General features: G+C 28.7%; 4 protein-coding genes across 4 annotated transcripts; all 4 read right to left on the minus strand.

The window, feature by feature from the left end:
* Positions 1–2,390: 2,390 nt before the first annotated feature.
* On the minus strand, positions 2,391–8,538 carry LOC126670018 (cold and drought-regulated protein CORA-like). The gene is made up of 3 exons (XM_050363670.2): positions 8,477–8,538; positions 2,835–2,960; positions 2,391–2,744 (listed from the first exon to the last, which is right to left on the minus strand). The coding sequence occupies exons 2-3, from the start codon at positions 2,938–2,940 to the stop codon at positions 2,581–2,583; spliced, it is 270 nt and encodes an 89-aa protein (XP_050219627.1). The 5' UTR covers positions 2,941–2,960; positions 8,477–8,538; the 3' UTR covers positions 2,391–2,580.
* A 2,189-nt stretch (positions 8,539–10,727) lies between these two features.
* On the minus strand, positions 10,728–13,648 carry LOC126669547 (uncharacterized). Its single transcript, XM_050363038.2, has 2 exons — positions 13,502–13,648; positions 10,728–11,414 (listed from the first exon to the last, which is right to left on the minus strand). Exons 1-2 carry the CDS (start codon positions 13,608–13,610, stop codon positions 10,933–10,935), a joined length of 591 nt encoding a protein of 196 aa, XP_050218995.1. The 5' UTR covers positions 13,611–13,648; the 3' UTR covers positions 10,728–10,932.
* Positions 13,649–23,216: 9,568 nt separating this feature from the next.
* LOC126669812 (uncharacterized) lies at positions 23,217–24,266 on the minus strand. The gene is made up of 2 exons (XM_050363373.1): positions 24,121–24,266; positions 23,217–23,713 (listed from the first exon to the last, which is right to left on the minus strand). Exons 1-2 carry the CDS (start codon positions 24,224–24,226, stop codon positions 23,415–23,417), a joined length of 405 nt encoding a protein of 134 aa, XP_050219330.1. The 5' UTR covers positions 24,227–24,266; the 3' UTR covers positions 23,217–23,414.
* Positions 24,267–25,942: 1,676 nt separating this feature from the next.
* On the minus strand, positions 25,943–26,664 carry LOC126669297 (glycine-rich cell wall structural protein-like). The gene is made up of 2 exons (XM_050362738.2): positions 26,506–26,664; positions 25,943–26,381 (listed from the first exon to the last, which is right to left on the minus strand). The coding sequence occupies exons 1-2, from the start codon at positions 26,597–26,599 to the stop codon at positions 26,167–26,169; spliced, it is 309 nt and encodes a 102-aa protein (XP_050218695.1). The 5' UTR covers positions 26,600–26,664; the 3' UTR covers positions 25,943–26,166.
* Between the last annotated feature and the right edge of the window lie 617 nt (positions 26,665–27,281).

Raw genomic sequence — 27,281 nt, forward strand, 5'->3', positions numbered from 1 at the left:
GTCCTGCATCACATGAGCCATCATTAAAACAACATCCACAGAAACACCTTCCTCATTAATCTACTCCAAAACTCGAACCGCCTCTGATTCATAATTAGAAATCCGTCGTAAGATGGCGACTATAAATGTTTTAGAGATCCAAGTCGTTTGCACCGCCCAAAACAATTTCATCTTTAAAGATGAAAGAAAACTATTCTTAATTTTGATTAAATCAGATCTAATCTCAATTAAGATACTAGGGTAGAAAATAATTTCTAGTTTGACCAAAATTGGCCAAGAAAAAAACTTTATTCAAAATTAAAGATAAAAACTATAAAAAAATTGGAAAAAAAGTGGCTAATAATCACCCATGGCCCCTTAATTTTGGGGGTACGGGCGCTAAACCCCTGATGTTTAAAAACGGGCGCTAAACCCCCTGATCTTTGTGGCGGCGCTCACAAAAGCCCTTTTGCTTCAAATATGACGAAAATACCCCTGGCGCCGTTTTTTCAGTCAATTGTCATTCTTAAAAAAAAAATCTGACACTGTCATATCATCTGACACGTCAAAAATATACCTTAAAAATTTCAAACACCTAAAATACCCTCAATTTAATTTAGAAAAAGACAAAATAAATAAATCAACCCAATCTAAATTAAAAGATGAACCCAACACCCGACCGGACCATCCCCACCCGACCGGACCACACCCACCCGACCACCCGACCACCACCGGAAAATTTTCCGGTCATCTTCTCTATTGAAGATGACCGGAAAATATTTCCGGCCATCTTCTGAAGCTGTTCCTCAAGAACAGATCTGCAGATCTGTTCCTCAAGAGGAACAGATCTGCTGATCCGTAATTTGGTGACCGGAAAATTTTCCGGTCATCATTCACTCGGAGAAGATGACCGGAAAATTTTCCGGTGGTGGTCGGGTGGCGGCGGTGGTTAGATCAGTGATGGGTTGGTTTTGAATGGGTCGTTGGGTTTTGAATGAGTGGTTGGGTTTTTTTAGCGCCCGTTTTTAAACATCAGGGGGTTTAGTGCCCGTACCCCAAAATTAAAAGGCCATGGGTGATTATTAGCCGAAAAAACTGAATTTTAGAGATTGGGGAGGTGATTTTTGACTAAAAATGGCCAAAACCACCTCCCAAATAAACAAAAAATAAAAAACTTACTAAAGTTATATGAAATTTTTAATTTTTATTCGTTTCCGTACTTTTTTTTTTTGTCCAAAATATATGTGTCAAGAGTTATTTTTTTATAAACATTGTTAATAAATTTATCAACAGAAGGCATGATCAAATCCCTAATTTTTTCTAAAATGTATAACAAGTGTGTACCAACTATACATTAATACTTGAATAGTAAGTTAAGATTTAGATAGTAATTTACCTTATTAAACTTATAGTAATACATTCAGAATAATTTGCCTCCTCAACTTATAAGTAATGATAATTACCATTTTTGTGGATAAATCAATCATAATTTTTATGATTAACCCTACTTTGTCAATTTACACTTTCAATTTGTTAGATAAATTGTTCCTTTAATTAAATTTTAATCCTCAACTTGTAAGCTAATTTATCAAAATAGAACTAAGTGACCAACTAATTATTCCCTTAATTGAAATTTTGCACCCTCAATTACTCATACAAGCGTTTCACTCTCCCAACTGTAAAAAAAAAAAATTATAATAAATAAAAAAATAAGTAGCGGAATGAATACCGTGCGCCAGGAGTAATTTTTATGTGCCGCCAATACTGACATTGCATGTGGCTACCATGAACCGATATTAATGGAAATATCAAAATTATTTATACTTTTAATATTTTATATTTGATCTTTATATAAAAATTAGAATAAGTAAATTTATGTGATATTTTGATAGTTTTGCAATTTTTTAAAATCAAGTCATGAAATAAATTAATCAATTTAATTTAATTATTTAATTATTATAAATTTATTATAATTTTTTTTTGAAATTTTATCATGTGTAATAGTATATGAAATGATTTATCAATACATTAAACTAGAATCTTTAATTCAGAAAAGTTTTATAACCCAAATAATTCTATTCAATTAAAACAGTCATTTTATTCAAAAAAATTGAGATAATTTTTACTCGTTTTGAAGATTACAAGGAGTTAAACATTCATGATCTTTGATTATGAGTGCTTATTAATAATTATTTTAACGTAAATAAGGGTCGGACAAAAGTTTTTAAATGGAATTAAAAGTCATATCATTTTTGTATTATTTTTAATGACTAAAAGGACTTATGTGAAACGAAAACAACCATAAATATTCAAATATTTTTAAGTTTTGACAACAAGAGCTTATCGGTATCTTTTTCCTCGTAACTGATCACTATTATAAATGCATAAAAAAAAACAAGAAGAAACAACAATTACAAATTAAGATGATCATAAAGAAATCGAACTGATATTTTCAAACCCAAGTACACTATTCTTATTATCAAAATAAACCTGCAGACCCAAATTAATGGTACACATTAATTTCTAGACACCATTATTCCTGAGAATTCAAAAGCTTAATTAAGTAGCTAGATAGATTTGCAAGACATCAATTCCATGTCATTAATTTTCAACTTCAGTTTTAGGGTGACCACCGTGACCAGGCCTTCCACGGTGTCGGCCTCCGTGACCATGCCCATTTCTATATCCACCGTGCCCATGCCCATATCCACCATGTCCGTGGTCATATCGGCCGTGCCCATACCCGGAAACCTGTGCATTGTCCTCTTTAAAATTTCAAAAAGTAAAACAAAATTAGTAGTTACTAAATAAATATATTATAAGAAGTATATGCACAAAATGTATATAAAACTTACGAGCTACGGTATTATCAGCAAGTTCGCAAGCTGAGACGAGAGAAGCAATGAGAAGAACACCAATAAAAGCAAGAGCAATGAGATTAAAAATGTTTGAGCGTGCCATTTTTGGAAGCTAATTAACTTATTACTGTTAAATAATAGAACATCAAGACCTGAAGACTTGCATTAGAAGCTGCAGATTATAGAAGTTGCAGATTCATCAATAGAAGAAAATTCTGAGAATCAGTTATTTACTATTATTGTTAATTAGTTAATTTAGTAGTTATTGTTAGTAGTTAGTTAGTGTAGTTATTAGTTAATAGAGTTAGTATTCTGTTTATATAAACAGAATTAGCTGTTACACTTGTTAAGTGTATAAATAGGTTGTATTGACTCATTTTACAATTAATGAAATTATTCATTTTTCCTCTAAAATCTTTCATGTTATCAAAGCTTAAGAAATCATAAAATTCAATTCTTCTTCAATAATCAATTCCTTCTTTCTTTTCTTTGCTTGAGATAAACAGATCCAAGAAATCAATATCTGATTAACAATAATCAAATTCTTTACTTCATATACAAATTTGAGAAATCTGTAGTTTCTAATTTCTTAAACAGCATATCTTGTTCAAATTCTTGAAATCAAGAATCTCAAAACCCTAATTTTTCTTCTGAATTCTAATTTTTTAACAGCATATCTTGATCAAATTCTTGAAATCAAGAATCTCAAAACCCTAATTTTTCTTCTGAAAAATGTCAATTTCGAATTTGAATTTTGAGAATCCCTCGAGCCCATTTTATCTTCACCCAAATGAGAACCCATCTCTGGTTCTTGTCTCTCCATCTCTGAATGGACAAAATTACCATTCTTGGTATCGATCTATGAGGATGTCTTTACTTTCAAAGAATAAGCTGAAATTTGTAGATGGAAGCATACCAGTTCCATCGAAAGAAGATCCAATTCATCCAATCTGGGAGCGTTGTAATATGATGGTACTTTCTTGGTTATTACATTCTTTATCTCCTTCTATAGCTCAAAGTATTTTGTGGTTAGATAATGCTTTAGATGTTTGGAAGGATCTTGCTGATAGGTTTACTCAGGGAGATGCTTTAAGAGTATCTGACTTACAAGAGGAAATTTATGCGTATAAGCAAAATAATCTTTCTGTCACTGATTATTTTACACAACTCAAAATCTTATGGGATGAATATGTTAATCTAAGAATGGTTCCTAATTGTACTTGTCATCCTCAGTGTGTTTGTGATTCTCTAAAGAAAGTCAAAAAATTTCAAGATGAGGATTATGTGATTAGGTTTTTAAAGGGTTTAAATGAGAGTTATTCAGTTACAAAAACTCAGATATTAATGATGGATCCTATTCCTAAGATTAATAGAGCATTTTCCCTTGCTTTACAACATGAGAGACAAGTTGGTTTCAATACTGGAAATTTACAGAATATGGTTGAACCATCTGTTTTTGCTGCACAAGTAAATTCTGGTTTTCAAAGGAGGATGATGCCTAGTAGTTCTTATAGACCTCCTTCAAATGGTTTTTCTGGTAATAACTTTAGACCTCAAGGGGGACAAAAAAGGTTTTATACTGCTCCTAACAATGGGAAACCTATGTGTACTTTTTGTGGTTTATCTGGGCACTCAATAGACATTTGTTATAAGAAGCATGGGTATCCACCTGGTTACAAACCAAAATATAGACCACAATTTTCTGTTAATCAAGTAGGTGAGTTTGTAGTTACTGAAAATCAAGGGAATTTTGGGAGTTTTTGCGATCAGAATCAAGAACATGATGTTTTCTATAATGATCCTTCTTATCCTACTTATGAGGGAAATGATACTACTTATCAATCTGCTAATGGGGTATATCAGAATAATCAGTGCAATATGGGATATCAGAATAAAGATTTCTCTTCTACTCCTATTGTTAATGCTTCTGTATCTAATGCTCCTATGTCTAATGCTGCCAACTCTATGATTACTCAAGAACAATATGCTCAATTGATGGCTATGTTACACAATAATGGAGGATCTTTAAATGGTGCTTCACCAAAGGTTAATACAGTCTCAACAAATTTTATTGCTGATACATCAGATGCAGGTACACAATTTTTAACTCAGTCTTATTTTAAAAGTTTTGTTGCTTGTTCATATGTTAAAAAACCTGGTGAATCAGTATGGATTGTTGATTCTGGTGCTACCAATCATATAGTTTGTTCATTAGATGCATATACTTCTTATGAACCTGTTTCTAACATATATGTCACTTTGCCAAATGGTCCAAAAATAGAAGTTACACATATAGGAACAGTTCATTTTAGTCATGACTTGATTCTTCATGATGTTCTTTTTGGGCCTGTTTTCTCATTCAATCTTATTTCAACAATTAAACTAACTAATAGGTATAATTACTGTTTAATTCTTTATAAAAACATGTGTATTATACAGGATCTTACCAAATGGAAGATGATTGGATTAGCTAGACAAGTACAAGGATTATATCAACTTGATAAAACTCAGTTTTCTGTTAATGCTTGTTGTGTGCAATCTGTTGGTGATGATACTTGTTCTATTAAATCAGTAGATAAGAGTTCTTTGTGGCACTATCGTTTAGGTCATTTAGCAAATCATAGATTACAATGTTTACAATCTATTGATTCTTCTATTAAGATTCCAGTTGAAAATCATTGTAAAATATGTCATTTAGCAAAGTAAAAGAAGAATCCATTTCCTTTAAGCAAGTATGTTGTTTATAACTGTTTTGATTTAGTACATATTGACATATGGGGACCAGCCAGAACACAATCTTTTTATGCACATAGATATTTTTTAACAATAGTGGATGACAAGAGTAGATTTACTTGGTTATTCTTGCTAAAATCTAAATCAGAAGCAAGACTTATGGTTCAAAATTTTTGCTGTTTTGTTGAAACACAGTTTAAGGTTAAAATTAAATGTGTTAGATCAGATAACGGTTTGGAATTTCATATGCCTTCTTTCTTTGAATCTAAAGGAATAGTGCATCAAACAACATGTGTATACACACCTGAACAAAATTCAGTGGTGGAAAGAAAACATCAACATATATTGAATGTAGTTAGAGCTCTTAAATTTCAGTCTTCTATACCTCTATGTTTTTGGTCTGATTGTGTAGCACATGCAGTTTATTTAATAAACAGAATACCTTCTCCAGTTATTGATAATAAAACACCTTTTGAATTGTTATATGATAAGTCTCCAGTGTTTGATGATTTAAAGGTTTTTGGTTGTTTAACATATGCATCTACTTTGGCTCATAATAGGGACAAATTTACACCTAGAGCTACACAATGTATTTTTTTAGGTTATCCAGCTAACACAAAAGGTTATAGGCTTTTTGATATTGAATCAAAGAAGGTTTTTATTTCCAGAAATGTTAGGTTTTATGAACATATGTTTCCTTATCAAGATTCTAAGTTTAATTCTGCTAATAACTTAAGTTCATTTGTTTTACCTAATGTCATTGATTCCCTTAATACTGATGATCCTTTAGAATTAAATACTAGACCTTTAGAAGTTCATAACACAGAAATTAACACTGAAAGTAATAATAATATTGAAGTTGTATCTGATACACAAATAATACCTACTAGAAGATCATCTAGGATTGTTACTCAACCATCTTTCTTAAAAGATTATGTTTGTCAAATATCAAAAAATCAGAATAATACAGTAGGCAAATCAATAGTTACACCACACACAATTTCAAAAGTCTTTTCATATGATCATCTTAGTACATTTCATAAAGCTTTTTCTGTTCAGATTCAGTGTAATTTAGAGCCAAAAACTTACAATGAAGCTATAAAACATGCGTCTTGGAAAGATGCTATGCAAAAAGAACTTGACGCTTTAAATCATAATAATACTTGGATATTAACACATCTACCACCTGGAAAGACTCCTATTGGTTGTAAGTGGGTATACAAAATAAAATATCATAGTGATGGAACAATAGAGAGATATAAGGCTAGGTTAGTAGCAAAAGGATATACACAACAGAATGGTATAGATTATCTAGAAACCTTTAGTCCTGTAGCTAAGATGACTACAATTAGAGTGTTATTGACTATAGCAGCATCAAAACAATGACATTTACAACAATTAGATATAAATAATGCATTCTTACATGGGGATTTAAATGAAGAAGTTTACATGTTAGCACCACCTGGTTTGAATTGTGATTCAAAGTTAGTTTGCAAATTAACAAAATCACTTTATGGATTAAAACAAGCTAGTAGGCAATGGAACATGAAACTGACTACTGCCTTAATTTCTCAAGGTTTTAAACAAGATCTTCTGATTATTCATTGTTTACAAAAAATCATAATGATTATTTTACAGCTCTTCTTGTCTATGTAGATGATGTAATTTTAACAGGTAATGATTTGAATGAAATTAAGTCTGTAAAGAAGTATTTGGATGACACATTCAAGATCAAAGATCTTGGAAATCTCAAGTTCTTCTTAGGTCTTGAAGTTGCAAGATCTAAAGTAGGAATAAATTTATGTCAAAGAAAGTATGTACTAGATTTATTAACAGAAACAGGGTTTCTTGGATCTAAACCATCAGCTACACCAATGACAGCAGACACAAAGTTAACTAAAAATGATAGTCCTGCTTATATAAATGTGACTGCATACAGAAGACTAGTAGGAAAATTAATATATCTGTGTAGTACAAGACCAGATATCTCCTTCGCAGTACAGCAACTTTCTCAGTTCTTAGACACTCCAACTGAGAAGCATTATGCAGCAACATCCAGAATATTAAGGTACCTAAAGAAGTCTCCAGGTCAAGGCTTGTTCTTTCCAGCAGAAAATGAAGTAAATATCAGGGCTTTTTCAGACTCGGATTGGGCCACTTGCCCAGACACAAGAAGGTCCATTACAGGATACTGTGTCTTTATTGGAAAATCTCTGATTTCTTGGAAGACAAAGAAACAAGTTACAGTTTCAAAGTCTAGCTCAGAAGCTGAGTATAGAGCCTTAGCCAATGTCACATGTGAGGTTCAGTGGTTGAAATACTTGCTTGAAGACTTGCATCAGAGTGCTTCATTTCCTGCCATGGTCTATTGTGACAATCAGTCAGCCTGTTATTTAGCACATAACCCTGTCTTCCATGAAAGAACAAAGCATATAGAAATAGATTGCCATATCATTAGAAAAAAATTGCAAGAGGGACTCATTCATCTCCTTCCAATAACTTCAGCTCAACAATTGTCAGATTTTTTCACAAAGCCTCTACCTACTTCTGTCTTTCTTAATTTTGTGGACAAACTGGGAATACAAAATGTATATATTCCAGCTTGAGGGGGGATGTTAAATAATAGAACATCAAGACCTGAAGACTTGCATTAAAAGCTGCAGATTATAGAAGTTGCAGATTCATCAATAGAAGAAAATTCTGAAAATCAGTTATTTACTATTATTGTTAATTAGTTAATTTAGTAGTTATTGTTAGTAGTTAGTTAGTGTAGTTATTAGTTAATAGAGTTAGTATTCTGTTTATATAAACAGAATTAGCTGTTACACTTGTTAAGTGTATAAATAGGTTGTATTGACTCATTTTACAATTAATGAAATTATTCATTTTTCCTCTAAAATCTTTTAATTACAATACAGAGAAAATGCTACTCTTGCTTAATTGCGGGATGATCAAGTTAAGATGAGTCTTACTCTATTTATAGAGGTTTTCTTTTGCAAGAGATAGGGTGAGTTAAAGCTGGTGGATGAGATGCAAAAATAATAAGGCTAAACCCATACAGAGACCCTTGTACTATATTATTTTTATTCAAAAAGTCCCTGTACTATTTTTTTATTCTTCAGGTCCCTCTACTTACATAATTTTTGATTTTCAGGTCCTTTTTTAGTTTTTTCCAGTCCCTCTACTTACAATTTTTTTGTTCCTCCAGTCCCTCAAAAGGACCTGAAAATCGGAATTTTGCCAAGTACAAGGACCTGAAGAACAAAAAAATAGTATAAGGACTTTTTGAACAAAAATGATATAGTAAAGGGGCCTCTAAATGGGTTTAGCCAAATAATAATATTATACACTAGTTATCATCTCATCATAATAATTTAAGTTTTTGAATTAGTTGATTATTTTATAAGGTAACAATTTTTTATAATAATAATAATAATAATTAATATAGTATGGGACTTTATATGATCAAAACATATAATATTCAATTATTGACACTCTCATTTGATGAATTAATTAATTGTATAAAATAAAATTAATTTTATTTACATTTACATGCATAAGTATCCTTAAGATAATAATAAAATTATTATTAGAATTTCACCTCATAATTTGAATTGAAAATAAATTGATTATTTAATGCAAAACTTATATACGTAATATAGAATTCAATATTTTAAACTGTCATTGGGAAAGAGGCAATATATTATTACGTCCTCCCTCACGTCACTGAAGTTAGATGCATCACTAGGTCTGGTAATTTACCTTTTTTTTTCTGTTTGAGAAGAGAGTGACAATTTATTAAAGAGCATAGATTCATAGGCTTAAAGTCTTAAAGTCACTTATTCAAAAAAAAAAAGTCTTAAAGTCACAGACCAAAGTCAAAAGTTTCCAAGTTTTGCCGGTGCTCTTCATTCAAGATGGATATTAAAAAATATACTAATAATTTTTCTTTTATCTTGAAATTATAAAATAATCCAAGCCAAATATATTATCAATTTCTATCTTGCAAATATAAAATAAAATAAATGTTGATAATTTAAAAATAATATTTTTTAAAATATTAATACATATAAAAAATGACAAATAAAATGAGTTTAAAGACAAATGATTTCATTCACTTTTAATAATTTTTACAAAATTACTTATGTCATCTCTTATGTCACATAGATTTGTTTAAAACATCACTGATTCGATTTAGTACACATTTAAGAAATTTCATTTAATTAATGTTTTTTTTATTACAAATCGCATTATTTAAGCTGGTGATTAAACAAAGGGTTTGATAAAAAAAATAAACGAAGAAATCAGATCGGCGGGTCGAACTAAAAATTGGTCGGATGCCCAATCAAATTAGCCTTAAAAAATATATTGAATTAGCATGTAAATGATAATTGATATGAAAATATCCAAACTATCATTTTTATTGTATTTTGGTGATCAAATTTTAATTTATTTTATTTTGTTTGTTAAACTTTAATATAATTTCAATAGAAATTTTCCGGCTAAAATGCATACATGGCAGCCGAATGTTTTTTGCGTGACAATTGTTTTTTTACTTGTAAAAATTTGTCATTTATATAGAACTTTATTTCAGCGAGAAGTTTTTAATCAAATATATATAAGTTTTAAGTGAAAAAATAAAAGGAGTAAATCTAGCTGTCATGTATGCAGTTTTAATCGGAAAATCTCCCGTTGAAAAATAAAATAAAATTTAACAACCAAATTGAAACGAATAAATATAATAATTAAAGTGTAATAAAAGAGATAATTTACTTAGTACCCTGAATATCAAATATCCGACATGAAAAGAACACATGATGCATTAAAAAATTAACTACACAAAAATTGCTTGGCAAAAAAAAAAACCGCAGGACATGCAAGAAATTTTCATCAACAATACTATTTCAATTTTTTAATTTTTTTGGAGAGATAGATAACTTTATCAAACCAGAATCCAAAAGTACTGTTTATTGAATTTTTTGCTTCAATGAGATATATATTATTTATATCTATTTATTTGTTTGTACATAATATACAACGCGTTCTAAATGATCTTTAATTAACAGGAGATACCATAAAGCCTTATATATCAGAAATTTTATATTTGAGCCATATAAGTCTTTTATATCTTATTACAATCACACAAACCCTTAAATAGACAAGAAAGAAACAATAATTTTATATACATTCATAACATCAAATAAAAAAAGTTTACGACAATACTTGAATATTATAATTCAAGAAGTCCATTTATGGCTAAAACCTATGGCCTTACTTTGGCACCAATTATTATTTAAGCAACAATAAACATGCTAATTAATCGAGAGTAGCCTTTTTAAAAGGAAATATTCTGTTGATTAATTCAATTAATCTTCATTTTCTTCTCTTTTCGGGTGACCACACCAGGATGTTTATTGTCTCCTTTTCGGTCGTATTTGTTGTTTTCATGGTGTTTTTCTTGGCGGAGTTCATGTGAATGTTTCTGATTATCCTCGGGTTCACGATCATGATCCTTTTTCCGTTCATGTGAATGTTTCTGAATATCCTCGGGTTCACGATCATTATCCTTTTTCCGTTCATGTGAATGTTTCTGATTATCCTCGGGTTCACGATCATTATCCTTTTTCCGTTCATGTGAATAATGTTTATGCTTATCTTCGTGTTCATATCCATGGCCATTTTTATCTTTGTTTTCATGTCCATGTCCATTTTTTTCTTTTTTTTCATGTACGTAGCCATTTTTATCTTTGTACTCATGTCTCTGTCCGTGTTTGTTTTCGTGTTTGTATTCATGTTCATGTTCATTTTCATTTTCATCTTCATAATTGCCTATCGGTGCATGCTCTAGAAAATCAACAAAACAAATAATGTCAGAATGTTACCTTTTAGATAAGAATTAATAAATATAAAAATCCATCTTTTACAAGTTCAAGTAAAATTTTAAATTTTGATAATTTTTAAAAGATTTAAATGGATCAAAAATCACCAACTTTCGGGTGTATTACATATCTAACATAAACTTTTAATTTTAGCAAAAAAGTACACGTACTTTCCAATTTTGCAATTAAAGCCACGTTTGCATTTTTTTTAAATGGTATTGTTTTACATCCAAACGGTAACGTTTTACATGCAAAATGGTGTCGGTGTTTTAGTTTTAAAAATTGGAAAGTTCATGTATTTTTTTAGTCAAAATTAAAAGTTTATGTTAAATATGCAAAATACGTGAAAGTTTGTGATTTTTGGTGCATTTAGGCTTTTTTAAAACTGACATTAAGTCTGTTAAAAAAATAATGCCATTAAATTTACTTTAATTTAAAACCTTAATGGTTAAAACTAACTCTGAACTAATAAGTTTATTTTAATTTTTAGTAGGATCTCTAAACTAACTTCGTAGTTAGTAACATTTTCCATAAATGTATAATCTTACTCCTAATAAAAAAATCAATTCATCAAAAAAAAATTTTAGTTCAAAAAAAAAATAAAAAAATCAAAATAAAAAACAACAATAACATTCAGTTCTAAATTCTCAACCTATAAATGGTAAAGTAAAAAGAAGTAAATTTAAAGTTTAAAATTAACATAAAAAACAAATAAAAATTTATATAAGGTGAATGATTGAAAGGATCAAATTAATTGTGTAAAATTGGATAAATTTACAGCCAGATTATTATTATTATTATTATTATATAAGCAAATGTTTAATAATTTAGATAAAATTTAAAAAATATCAAAAAGTTCAACTTCTTTAAAACTATTAGACCTCAATTTTCATGAGATGATATATAAAATGAAATAAGTTTTTAGAAGTTAAGTGCAAAATTGTGAAATATAAAATGATTCAAAAAATACATAAATAAATTTGTTTAATTTATCATTAAAAATGTTCAAAATACATATCAAATTTAACAATTAGTAAAAATTAAGAAAAACTACGGTTGATATTTTAAAGTAAAGCTAAAATTATCAAAATTATAATGTTTTATTAGATAATTTGTACGAAGATCAAGGGTTTAAATTCATTAGTAGTTAGCAATGAACATATAAAATTGACAGGTTAACTATGGTGAAGGTATTCTAACTAAAATAACAATTTTATGCAAATTTAAATTAAATTAATTTTAATGAATTCTAATAAATATAAATATATTCAGAGTTCGTAAATACTCAAAAAAATTAAAATTTAATAGATAAATTGATTTGTTATATTCACAAACTTAAATTATTTTATCAAATGTACTTTTAACAATTAATTAAAATATTATTCCTGCAATTTATTCATAAAAAAAATATTCCTGCAATTTTATAAATTGAAATAAAAATATTAAACATTTAATTTAAATCTATTATCGGACACCCAATTCTCATTTTAAATCTACGTAATTATTTTTAAATTAAAAAGAAAAATCAATTGTGTAAATAATCATTTATAGAATAAAAAATTTTAAAATTAAATTTCAAAGATAAACACATTATGGCTTAGACATAATTCTCCAAATTTATAAAATTGGCGGATCATAATATTTAAATTAGGGTTAATTGCAAATTTATACACGAACATTATCCTAATTTGCAATTACAATATAAACTTTGAAACTTGGCAATGTTAGTAACGAACTTTACACTTTTGGCAAATTGATACAGCAAAACGAAAAACACTAACGTGGACATTGTAATATACCGCCATGTGTCGTTGCATGATTGGTCGGTGTACCAATTTGCCAAAAAATGAAAGTTGGTTACTGACATTGCCAAGTTTCAAAGTTTATGTTGTAATTGCAAATTAGGGTGAAGTTCGTGTATGCATTTGCAATTAACCCTTTAAATTATTATTTTTAAAATATATTCAATTATTTTATCAACTTAAGGTGATATATGATTAAAAGAAACTAATACATAGTTAAACAATTGCTTGAGGGCAAATCAAAACTTACGGGGTGGATAAGTCCGAGCTGTAAGCCGACGAGCTGAGACCTGAGAGGAAATGAGAAGAACAATCGCAAAAGTAAAACCAAGAAGAAGCAAACTTTTTGATAATGCCATTTTTTAAGCCTCAAATACGAAATTAAAGATAATTAATGTAAGTGAATTTAATTACTAAACATAAAACTTCTTAATTTATAGTACTCATTTGCAAAAGAATCGATTCCACAAATAACGGCTTCTCTTTGTTTTCTCTACAATTTCTCTTGCTAAAACATCTCCTCACCAAACCTTGGTTGTTGGATGCAAAAATTGTTTTCCAATATTTGTTTATTTTCTTTTATGTTTTTCCTGAATAACAGTTTTTCAATTTTCAATTTTATGTGTCTAAGGATGTGCTTATAATGTTCTGCACAAAAGTGTGAACCGATACCATATTAGAGTTAAAGAATAATTATCATTGTAACTTATAGTAAAATCTCGGAATATATTTGTTCAATTATTTATCAATGACTTCAAAATAATAATATTTTATTAAATTTAGTAATGTCGAATCTCAAATCATAATGTAAAAGTGATAATTTCAAAAATAATCGCTTATACTAATATAATATTTCAATAAAATTTCTAACTCAGATGATATCGTTAACTCGCTAATTACTTAAAAACCACCCATGTTGATTTTTTTTTCGTTTATACTCACACGTTGAAAAAAGACCATTTGCACCCTTTTCTGGTTTTTTAGGTATCGTCTCTACCCCCAACAAAGGTACAATTAATGATTTAATTAATTTAAAGATGAAAACATTAAAAATTACTAAATAAAAAGGGTTATATCATATTTTTTCTATTTGGAATAATACAAAAAAGTCCGTCAGTTTTAAAAATGTTCAATTAAGTTCCAATAATTAAGTTTTCTTTTTTAAAATAAATCAATAAATTGAAAAATATTTTCGTCTCACTGTCACACTTTTCTGATTAACGACCCTGTCACTAAACGTTTTTACAAAGAAATTTTTTTTTTATGTTTTTCGGTTCTCCTCGGCTCCTCTTTCCGAAGGAGGAGCATGTCAGACTCCTCTTTCAATGGAAGGAGGAGTAGCTCGGTCTCCTCCTTCGAGGAAAAATCGATTTACTTTGTAGAAATTTAAATAAATTTTATTTTAAGTAAATTTTATTTATGGATTTTGATATTAAAACATTATTGATTATTAATATATATTAATCAATTATTATTAGTTGATTTTTTTTAAGAAAGAAGGTGTTTTCGTACAATTAATACATTAACGTGTAATTAGTGCATAAATTAAGATTGAAAGATTATTTTATTTTTTATTTCAAATAAAAAAAAGGTCAATTTAATGGTTTTCGGTAAATACGAAACCTAAAAATCCAAAAAAGGATACAATTGTTTTTTTTAACGTGTGGGTATAAATAAAAAAAAATTCAACATGGATGGTTTTTAAGTAATTAGATCTTATATATATGATAAACAACAAGCAAGACAATTAACATAATACATTAAATAAAAGAGAAAATTTCGCTGAGGTCCCTGAAAAATATCATAATTAACAGTTTGGCACCTCTTGTTTCAAAAGTCTATTTAATCGCCCTTCAGTTTTAATTCCGTTAAATGAGAAATTCTTCCGTTAATTTGAAGGATTAAATCGTTTCAGGGAACTAAAACTGAGATACCAAATCGTTTAAAACTGAGATACCAAATCGTTTAATAAAATTAAAAGTGAGGGACCAAACCGTTCATAAAATTCAATTTAGGGTGTCAAATCGTTTGAAAATAAATGCCGAAATTAACAAATGGGTCTAATAGTTAATATAATTGAAATTGAAAGACCATTAAGTAAACTATTAAAACAAACTGTTAATTGGGAATTTCAAAATAATTTACTCTAAATATAATCACAAATACATCAACCTAGTTGGACGGGTGACTGAAAAACACTTTTATCACGTCATTTATTTTACCATTTCATAATTACATCACCACATTCCTCAATAATTAGATCAACCAGTCCTGTGTAAACGAATTGTCAACAATAAAATGGCATTAAATAAAATCAGAAATTTATCAACTCACATATTAAAATTCACAACATACAATCTTATACATTTAATTAGGCTCTGTTTAATGTAGTTAAATTAAATCCAATAATTTATCGGCTATCATAAGCGCATTAACACTAACACATATCGTACGAGTTACTACTCACATTAATATTCTGACACCACCCTGATGTATAGCAAAATGCATAAAATAATTTTTACTACCTAAAATATTCCAGCAATGAAATGCCTAATAAGCTGCCTAGTAAATAGTGATAACAGGAGAGCCGCAAACTTTCCTTCTCTCTCTAAAAAAATTCTCTCCCTTCTCTCTAAAAAAACAAAACTAAAAATCATTATTTTGAGGAGGTGGTTTTGGCTTTTGGCCGGAAAACCACCTCCTCCACTCCTTTTTCTTTTTTTACCTTCACTTCTTAATAAAATTTAGTTAGTTTATTTTTACAACAAGCCTTCTTATTTGTAGATCTTTCATAATGTAGTGATTTGGAGGAACAATTCTTTAAAGAAAGTGGGTTTTTAGGGGATGGAAAACCACCTTCTAGTTTTTTATTTGTGCTTTCTTCAAATATTTAGAGTTATGAGTTTCTTTCCTCTTAAATGGTTGGAAGGATCTTTAACCCGATTAAAGTTGTTGGGTTCCTTAAGCGGTTTTAAGATCTTCAACTTAAAAAGAAGAAAAAATAAAATCTTTGATCTTGGTCTTTTGAAAAAACTATTTTCTCAGAGAAAGTGGGTTTTTTGAGGTTGAAAACAACTTTTTAATTTTATCTAGTGGTATTTTCAAATTTTAAAATTGAGGTCTTAATTAGAAGTCTTTCTCTTGTTTGTCTTTGATTTGAATTATGTGTTGGTGCTTTCTAATGTTATTTTTAGATCTATCTTTTTGGATTCATATTGAAGATGCGGATGGAGGCTAAGGAGCAAGCGGTTTCACGGTATAATCGAACGGGTTTGATGAATTAAGACCCCGCGTCTCGGACAAAGCACCGTGTTTAAGTTTTGCGGAATTCGGCTTAATTTACTCCTTTTCGATTAATCTTTTGCTTGTTTTTTATAGCTCCATATGTATTTTGTTGGTAGATTAGAGTTTTGAAAGTTTATATGGTTGGTTGTGTATAACTTTCATCTTGTACTTTAATCTCATCTATGAATCTATCTTGGAAAAAAAAAATGCCTAATAAAAATTTCACATCATTTCATTATTTCATAATTACATCACCACATCTACCAAATACTATCGTTAAACACAAGGCCCAAGAATTTAATCCACCAAGTTCAACTATCATCCTCAATACATGTGTAATCGATCATCCTTCCATTATCGTAAGATCTTTACAGGTGTGCACGCAGTCCTATTACCGCCCAATAAAAAGCATGTTCCATATTTTCCACATGATTGGCTCGAAAACAGTTTTACAATCCGATAAATAAATATTGCGTATATTAAAATATTTTACTTAATAAAATAAATATAACAAATAAAACTCACATAAACCGCATAATCACGGTATAATATCTGTGACTAGATAGCTCTTCAAGATTACACCATCTCCGACGCCGACTCCTTTGATATAGGCGGGCCTCACGTAAATTGATTAAGTTAATAAATGATAAGACAACCACCACACCTAATCTAGAATTCTAAGCAATCAAACTCATAAAGATAAACAACACACAATGCAAATTCTCGAAAAAACAAAACCTGCAGAAACACTGAAATCGAGTAAAACCAAAAACACCCAATTAAGTTGGTGGATTTCCGAATCCCGACTATGCTCTTTTTAAAAATCATCTTTTCGGAATAAAACCATTCAAAATTTTTTCAAGTAATATTTTCCAAAACCTTTAAAATTTTTCATAGCGTTAAAACGCTCATTTTGACAGAATCCTTGTTACCGAGCCAACTCGAAAATCCGTCAACACGGTAAAAACATCTTAAAACAAAGTTAACTCTATTTCTTCTAGAAATGTATTATTCACTTCCATTTTGATAATGATTTCTAACTTTAAAACTATTTCGGTTTAAAAACTCGAAAATCTCATTTTTCGTAAAAACCGACAAATTTGGGATATTACGAGGAATGTAAGGTAAGTATTTAGATTAATTTTAATCAATATCAATTAGTTTTAATGAATATCTAGGATAATATCTAAGTTAAATTCGTATAAATTAGAAAATTCCTTAAAAAATGTGTCAGAAGGCCATTTTGATGCGTGAAAATATGAAAAGGGGTTTTCAGGGCCACAAGACTTTGGTATTGTTAATTTATGAGTGAATTAGCTAATCACCTAAATTAGAAAAATATTAGTATTTGGTAACCCTAAAATTCTAACTTGATTTACATACTCCAAGCGTGTTAGCCAATTATTTTTTCACTCTGCCGCTTTATTTTTTATACTCCACTTGTACCTAACACATTTTATTCGTAGTTTCTTCTTCTTCTTCTTCTTCTTCTTCTTCTTCTTCTCCTTCTTCTCCTTCATCTCATTTAAAGAGAAAAAAACAACAATTCAACAATTAAATTCAAAATCTTCAGCTCATAACAATTCAACGAATTGATTTCTCCAATTCTATCATTACTTTTTAAAAATTTATTGTGACTTTGAAATTTAATTTCGACCCGCTCGAATTTCTTCACTTCGAATTCAAATCTAACGATCATAACTTTCTGCAAAAACAAAGAAAACTGTAAATTATTAATTTATTTGTTCTCATTAAAAATCTATTAAAAACGGTTTCAAATACAGTTTCAATTGCAGTTTTAAACCATTTTCAAATGTTTCAAACATTATAATACAGTTTCTAAAAAACGCTTTTAAACAGTCTAAAAATAACAGTTTCAAAAAACAGTTTTAAACCGTTTACAAAGGTTTCGAACAGTATAAAACAGATTCAAACCGTTTACAAAGGTCTCAAACAGTCAAAACAGTTTCTAAAAAATACTTTCAAATAGTCTAAAAAATAACAGTTTCAAACAGTTTCGAACAATATATAACAGTTTCAAACCGTTTACATAAAAAATAACAGTTTTAAAAAGTTTCAAAAAAAAACAGTTTCAAACTGTTTACAAAGGTTTCAAACAGTATAAAACAGTTGCAAACCGTTTACAAAGGTCTCAAACAGTCTAAAACTGTTTCTAGAAAACACTTCAAACAATTTAAAAAATAACAGTTTCGAACAGTATAAAACAGTTTACAGAGGTTTCGAACAGTATAAAACAGTTTCGAAAAAACAGTTTCTAACAATTTTTAAAATTAATTTAAAACATTTGAAAATTAGGTCAAAACATCATTAATGAAGAACATTACGATTTTTTCAAAAACAGTTGTAAAAATTTCAGAAAACGATGCTATAATAATTAAAACAACATAGAAAGAAATCAGTAAAAGAAGAAGAAGAAGAAGAAGAAGAAGAAGAAGAAGAAAAATTTTCTCATCTATCACCCATCATATTATCTCTTAAACTCTTTTTTTTTTATTCAAATTTCTTTTTTTAGAGTTTATTTGTATAATATGGAAAATAGAAAAAGTAGAAACGAAAAAGACGAAGAAAAAAATTGCAGAGAAGAAGAAGAAGAAAAAGAATAAGAAGAAGAAGGAGGAGGAGAAGAAAAAAGAAGAAAAGGAGAGAGAAAACAAGGAGAGAGAAAACAAGTTGCAGGAAAAAAGAAAAGAAAAAAATGAAAAAAAAAAGAAAAAGAGGAGGAAAGAGAAAAAGAAGAGAGAAAAAAAGAAAAAAAGAGATATGTATGTGTTTAAAAGAATGACAATAAAAATATAAGTTAGTTATTTTGCTAATTGAGAGTACAACTAAAAACAATAGAAAAATAGAGTAAAAAAGTAAATTTTTGAAATAGAGATATTTAGAACAAATAAATTTTAAAAAAAGAGTCCTTTATGCAAATTCCTCTTAATTTAAGCCACCAAATATATAAATTGGCCCATAAACTTCTAATGCATTCCAATTAGTCCTGTTTTTTTGGAGTTTTATTATAATCCCTTTGGATTTAATAACTATTTGCGGTTTATTGCACTTCAATCTTTCAAGTTTGCTGATATGCACTAATATAGCCCGCTTAAATTCAAATATGAAGATTGCTAGCTCGCCACCCGGACTGCTGTCTCTAGAAATAATCATCGAACGCTTCACTCACTTATCACTTTTTTACATGTCTAGAGATAAGTGTCTGCAATCTCCATCATAATTCCTGCATTTGACATAGCGTTTCACCCTGAGAAAAAAATATCAATAATGACAAATTTTGATTTTGTTATATTTCTACTCCAACTCCTATTTAATAGCTAACTTTTACTCTCATAATAGAACCTAATTCTGATACCAATTGTCGCGGAATTCAAATAATTTCACAAGCGGACTAGTTAAGTAGAAACCTTCTAAATAGAATATTTCTATATGTAATTAATGCCACATTGTATAACTCCATGTAGCATCCATGGTATTAAAATTACAATAAAAAGAATACCTAAGATTTAAGGAGGTTCGGCTAAAAATGGCTTATGTTTTTTGGCACTATTAAAATAATCTTAAAATAATTACAAATTAGGATTAAGAGTTTATCAAGTTTATTATGAGATGAGTTTTAATGAATAAAAGAAGCCTCTTTTTATCCCTCAACTCCTATCGAACGAACTGAGAGAGAGAGCTCAACAAATACAAATCCCTAATCTAAAATGAATCATATCTTTTTAATGTTGAACCAATTTGATCAGAGTGAGCTTTTGTGATATGCTCAACTCCACAATTTGATGAGTAGTTCGGAATGCCACCAAAAATAGCTAGATTTTTGCACAGCCAGAGCTGCCATTATCTGATGCCAAATGTCCTAATTATCTATGCTCTTCCAAAATCTTTGAACATCAGAGAGAGAGAACTATTATTTTGTTGCAGTTTGGTGTCCAAACTTTAATTTATTTAATTTTTGTTTACTAAATTTTAATTTAATTTTAATTAAAATTTTCCAGCTAAAATATGTACGTGGAAGCCTTATTTTACGCGTCTCGGTTTTTACTTGTGATACATAATTTTATTTTGGCGAGAATCATGTAGGCTAAATTATATGTATTTTGAATCAAAAACTTTTTATTGAAAAAATAATTTAAATATAGTAACCAAATTGAAAAAATAAATATACAGTGCTGAGGTGTCACGGCTCCATTGGTGTAATTCGCTGAGATAGAGATCATTTTACACCAACTCAGCGCCGTGTATGAATTTGGAAAAAAAGTGGTAGTTCGTGCATGAAAATGACAAAATTTAAACTACCTGATTAAAATGAAAAAACATGTAAAATTCGTGAATTTGTGTGACTTTAACTCTAATAAAAATCTAATTTTTTTGCTGTCTAATAAAGAGACCATTAGCCATTCATAAAATAGGGACAAACAAACCTTTCATATTAAAAGAGCAGACAACACTTTTATAAAAAAAGACAATCATTATAATAAAATAATATAAAAATAAATCTCATATAACCTCTACTCCCTCCGTCCCAATAGAGTTGTCCACTTTGAGAAATATTTTTGTCCCAAAACTCTTGTCCACTTTCAAAAATAACTAACTTTTATATTTGACTTTCCTATATTAGCCCTATTTAAAATCTACTAATGAATAAATTAAAATTAAATTGCAAGTGAACCCTATATTAAATAGGGGTATGACAAAAAAAGTAAAAAAAATTTACAAAATTCATAAGCAATAATTGTTTTTCTTAAACTGTGTGATAAAGGCAAAGTGGACAACTCTATTGGGACGGAGGGAGTATAAGATTTCTTCTTCAGTTTAAATGATCTTGATTTGCATGAGAAAAATAACAACACAACACGAAAATTTCTTGGGAAAAAAAAAATCGTTTCTAAGGACATGCAAACAGTCTTCATCATCAATACTATTATAATGATTTTTTTGAAAAAAATTTGCAGAGACTGGGGACTTTATCAAACCGATCCCTGTTTCTTGTTTTTCTATTTTTCTATTCATCATATATTTATATTATATTATATATTTATTTGTTTGAACATAATTTGAAATGTTATGAGTAAGCGCCAATTATCCAAAGACACCTTCAAGCTTTCTACGTTTAAATAAAGGGTTAAATGCAAATTCATACACCAACTTTGACCTAATTTGCAATTACAACATAAATTTTTAAACTTGACAATGTCGGTAACCAACTTTCATTTCTTGGCAAATTGGTACACCGACCAATCATAAAACGACAAATGACGGTTTATTACAATGTCCACGTTAGTGTTTTTTGAGTTTGGTGTATCGATTTGCCAAAAGTGTAAAGTTGGTTACTGACATAGCCAAGTTTCAAAGTTTATGTTGTAATTGCAAATTAGGTCAAAGTTGGTGTATGAACTTGCATTTAACCCTTAAATAAATTTCATTTGAGCTAGATAAGTCAATTGTGAAAAAGTAAAAATCTCATTCCAAATATTAAACGTCTGGATTTACGAATAAGACTTGGTTCAGCACCTCATATATGCTATAAGTGACTTACTAACTCATCCGGATTTTGAAATATTTTTACTACTTTTTCAACATATAAATAATTTTTATTGTCAAGCAGTTACAAGTATAGGCATTTAAAAAGAGCATAAGTATTTCTAACAACCTAATATGAAACAAGATGAGTTGGTAAAACGCTTTTCTAGCTTAAGTGAGGTCGCGGGTTCGAACCATAATCATGTATGCAGCCGTTTAAAATTTGGGGCCATAGTTTGCCTCCCGTAAGGGACCTACACGACTCGAGCAGAAATTAGTCTGAATGTGAAAGGTTTAAAGGTGCCGTCTCATAACCGAAACCTGTCAGAAAACATCATAGACCCTATAACAAAAAAACAGTTATAAATATTTCTAATAATCTAACATGAAACAAGATGAAAAGCCTTATTCGATCGTCTTATAAAAAAATACATAGCTGCTTTATCATAATAAAAAGGGATCATGTCAAAAAAAATTACGAACTTTACATGTTTTTTCATTTTAATCACGCAGTTTAAATTTTATCATTTTCATACATGAACTACCACTATTTCCCAAATTCATATACGGTGCTGAGGTGTCACGGCTCCATTGGTGTAATTCGTTGAGGTGGAGGTCATTTTACACCCATGAATGAGGTGGAGGTCATTTTTTTGCTGTCTAATAACGAGAACATTAGCCTTTCATAAAATAGAGACAAACAAACTTTTTACATAGAAAGGGCAGACAACAATTTTATAAAAAAAGACAATCATCATAATAAAATAATATAAAAATAAATATCATATTACCTCTGTAAGATTTCTTCTTCAGTTTAAATGATCTCGATTATCTCCGATCCTTGATTCGCATATATATTAAAATTAATGTACTTCATCAAAAAAATTAACCAATGAAAACAAGAAAGATAAAAACTAACCGGCTATTTATTTATTCTATGTAAATAAGGTAATAAAAAGGACTCTCTACCGCCAATGTCACAAATAAAGTATTGATGGCAGATGAAGCGGATAATAAAAAATAACTCTTGACGGCTAGGATTTTTTTTATTTGAAAGAAAAAAGAGAGAACGAGAAGAGATGTTTTCCATATATCATTTCTATAAATATCGTACTATCATCGTTGAAACATCCGAATAGATAAGATATAAATAATAATTTTATTTACACTCGTGACATTAAATAGTAAGCTTATTACAACTTGAAAATTATAATTCAAGAAGTCCATTTTACGGCTAAACCGATGGCTTTACTTTGACACCAATTATTGTTTAAGTAATAATATACATGCTAAATAATCAAGCAGTAGCCTTTAAGAAGGCGAGATTTTGTTACTTAATTCAATGAATTTTTACGATGTTCACTTTTTATTACGAGACTATGATGTTTCTCGTGTTCTTTCTGGTCCTGATGGCTGTGTTCATGGCGGCCTTCATGACGATGTTTATGTGAATGGGAATGGTCAAGTGAAAGTGAAAATGAACGTGAACGTGAACGTTTATGTTCGTCTTCGTCTTCGTCTTTGTCATGTCCATGTCCATGTTCGTATTTGTGTTCGAATTCATGTCTACGTTCATATTCATGTTCATGTTCACGTTCCGGTGCAGGTTCATACTTGTCTGATGGTGCATACTCTAGAGAATTTAACAAAATAAAAATTGTTAGTACATTACATTCTAGCATATTTAAATATTATGACATGTTAAATTTATAAATTGAAATAAATAAATTTAATTTCTCATTTAAATCTATTGTCATGCATATAATAAATCCACATACGTGTATCTAGTGTAAAATAATTATTTACATAAAACTTGTAAAAATGAATTTTAAAAATAAATATAATTTAGGGTTTAGGTATAATCGTCTCAATACATAAAATTGACGGATAGAATTGCTCAAATTACTTTTTTGAATATATATTTGATAAAATAATTAAGATTGTAGATATAAAAAATTATTGTAACAACTTAATATGATATATCATTAGAAGAAACTAATGCATAATTAAAAAATTGGTTGAGGAAAAATCAAAACTCACGTGGTGGATAAGTCCGAGTAAGCTGACGAGCTGAAACCTGAGAGGAAATGAGAAGAACAATAGCAAAAGTAAGGCCAAGAAGAAGGAAACTCTTTGATAATGCCATTTTTTAGCGGCAAATACGAAATTAAAGATAATTAATATGAATGACTCTAATTAATAATAACATAAAATTTCAGGCTATCTCAATTTATAGAACTCATTTGTAAAAGAATTGAGTCCACAAATAACGGCTTCTCTTCCTTTTTCTCTAGAATTTCTCTTGCTAAAATCTCTCCTCACCAAACCTTGGTTGTTGGGTGGAGAAATTATGGATTTTCAATGTTTCGATTTTCAAGTTTTGTGTGTTTTAAGGTGTGGTTATGAAATAATTATTATATCATATGTTTATTGTGTCATATTATCTTTACAATAAATCAATAAAATTCATAAAAAATATAAATTCATTACTTTTAATTATATATGTAGATTTTGGATCATTTAAATTCTTTTTGAAAGTTGTTTGAGCTTTCAATTTAAAATTCTTAAGATTCAATTTTAATTTTTAGAGTTCAATTGAAGTATATTTAAAAATAAAGTAATTTGAGAGATTTTTACTGATATAATTCTAATTTTATTTTATGCCGTCAAGACGTTATCATGCATGTTATGTGTGCTATTTTTATTATTTTTTTTGACTATTTGATATAAATTTTATGGTTTTTATTTTTAAATTTTATTTTATCTACTGATATTTTATTAAATGTTTTATCCGATTTCAATTTTAGTTTCTTATATGGAATGATAAAATGGTACTAAAACTTATTATTTTAAAATTATTAAAATTTTATTTTATTAAATACATAAAAAATAATATATAATAATTCAGTTATAAATCGGCCCCTCCAAAACGATATGTATAGTTCCACCACTGCGCTTCCCTCCCCAATGATAAAAACAAATCCATATATATTAGTATTTGGCCTAGTTATGAATTTTTTAAAATTTCATATAGTTATAATTATTTTCTAAAATGAAAATTTTATTTTATATAAAAATATTAAAAAATAAATAAACTATTACTCTCTCCGGTCCATAATATTTGTCGCATTTGGTTTTGGCACAAGAACTAAGAAAACAATTAATATGTCTTAATTTGTAAACACTTTTACTAAATTAACCTACATTGAAATTTATTTTCATTTATAACTAGGCTTAATGACAAAAAAAACCCAAACCTTTACGACTTGTTGCAATTATATCCAAACCTTTTAATTTTTGCAATAATATCCAAATTGCATTATTTTGTTGCAATAATATTCAAATTGCATTTTTTATGTGATTTTTTTTTGAGTTTTTTGCTGTTTTTTGAGACTTTTACTATATTATTATACATCAAAACATAATAATAGCCTAATACCTTAATTGAAAATAACAAGTTTAGCCATCAATTTGACTATTATTGCTACAAAAAATACAATTTGGATATTATTACAACAAAAAAATGCAATTTGGATATTATTGCAAAAATTAAAAGGTTTGGATATAATTGCAACAAATCGTAAAGGTTTGGGTTTTTTTACCATTAGGCCTTATAACTATCATTTTCATTTATTTATTGAATCCTTTCAATAAATTAATGAGGGGCAAAAATGGAAAAATAGCAATTAATACTCTCTTGATATTACAACATGACTAATATTATGGATCAAGAAAATTTCTCAAATGCGACAAGTATTATGGACAGGAGTGAGTAATTATTATGTAATTTCATGGCGTATTCGCCGAACATGTAATCAGATTAACAGAAAGAATATGTCAGATGAGGCTGTTATATCTCTAGTTGAAGTAGCAAAAAGGATATTTATATACTCAAACAAAGTGACAACATACAATATTTTTTTTTAAAGATATATATGATGGAGACATGTAGATCACATCTCTAACACCATTAGTAACATTACAAACATAATTAAGATTACAATTTACATGTTTTACGTGCTCTTTATTTAAGTTTAATACATGCAAACTATAACTTAGCTAGCTATAGTACACCCAAATAAAAACTTAAGGGTCAATTGAAATGTCTTCGACTTCAGCTTCTGGGTGACCACCGTGACCAGGCCTTCCTTTGCGACCTCCTTTGCCCTTTCCGTATCCACCTTTTCCGCCCTTTCCGTATCCACCCCTTCCATATCCGCCTTTTCCGCCTTTGCCATATCCGCCTTTTCCATATCCGCCCCTTCCATATCCGCCGCGTCCATCTAATTCAGAATTCTCCTCTATAAAAATGAGCAAAATAAAGCAATGTAGTGTTATCAGCAATTGTGACGATATTAACTAATATTTATACAAAAAACAATATTTATTGTTAGTAACGGAAAAATGTAATAAAAATAAACTTACGAGCTTGAACAATTTCCGCCATGACCTCGGAGGAGGAAATGAGAAGAACAATAGCAAAGGTAAGAGCCAGAAGAAGAATAGTTTTTGAAGCCATTGTATACTTGGTGAGTAGTACTAGTGATGAACAAGTAAGCTTAAGCTTTCTCTATTTATAGAGAACTTCTTGGAAAGAGAGTGAGGTAGATTATTGAGTCTTTTTTATTAACTAGTGTCGTTTTACGTGTTTCACATGTGCCTCGTAGTGTGCCTCGTCAAACTATCAAATAAAATTTGAAATAATAGTTAATTTGGAATAATTTATTTTATTAAATACTTTAAATGACTGTTTTAATTGTTTTAAAAAAATTAATTGGTACTCAAATTTTATAATTATAGAGAGTTTTAATAGAAAATATAAAGTAAAGATTAAAATAGTAGTTCATTGAAATAATTTATCTTATTTAGAATCATATACGATTAAAATATAATTAAAATAATAATCATCAAATAGTCAAAGTAGTTTATTTTAATAAATACTCTAAACAATTATCTCAACATAATAGTTTATTTTAGTTAGTACTCTAAATTAATTATCTTAACATAGTAGTTTATTTTATTTGGTACTCTAATTTTAATGATTATCTTAATAATTTTTAATTAATAATTAAATTTTATAAGTGAAAATGACAATAACATAAAAATGCCTACCCTCACCATCCGTACTTTTATATATAGTATAGATGTAATGAGTTGGCTGCGGACTTATATTTTTTTTTGGAATAAATAAAAAATGTAAA

The sequence above is a fragment of the Mercurialis annua genome, linkage group LG2, assembly GCF_937616625.2.
Source record: "Mercurialis annua linkage group LG2, ddMerAnnu1.2, whole genome shotgun sequence".
Classification (NCBI taxonomy): Eukaryota; Viridiplantae; Streptophyta; class Magnoliopsida; order Malpighiales; family Euphorbiaceae; genus Mercurialis; species Mercurialis annua.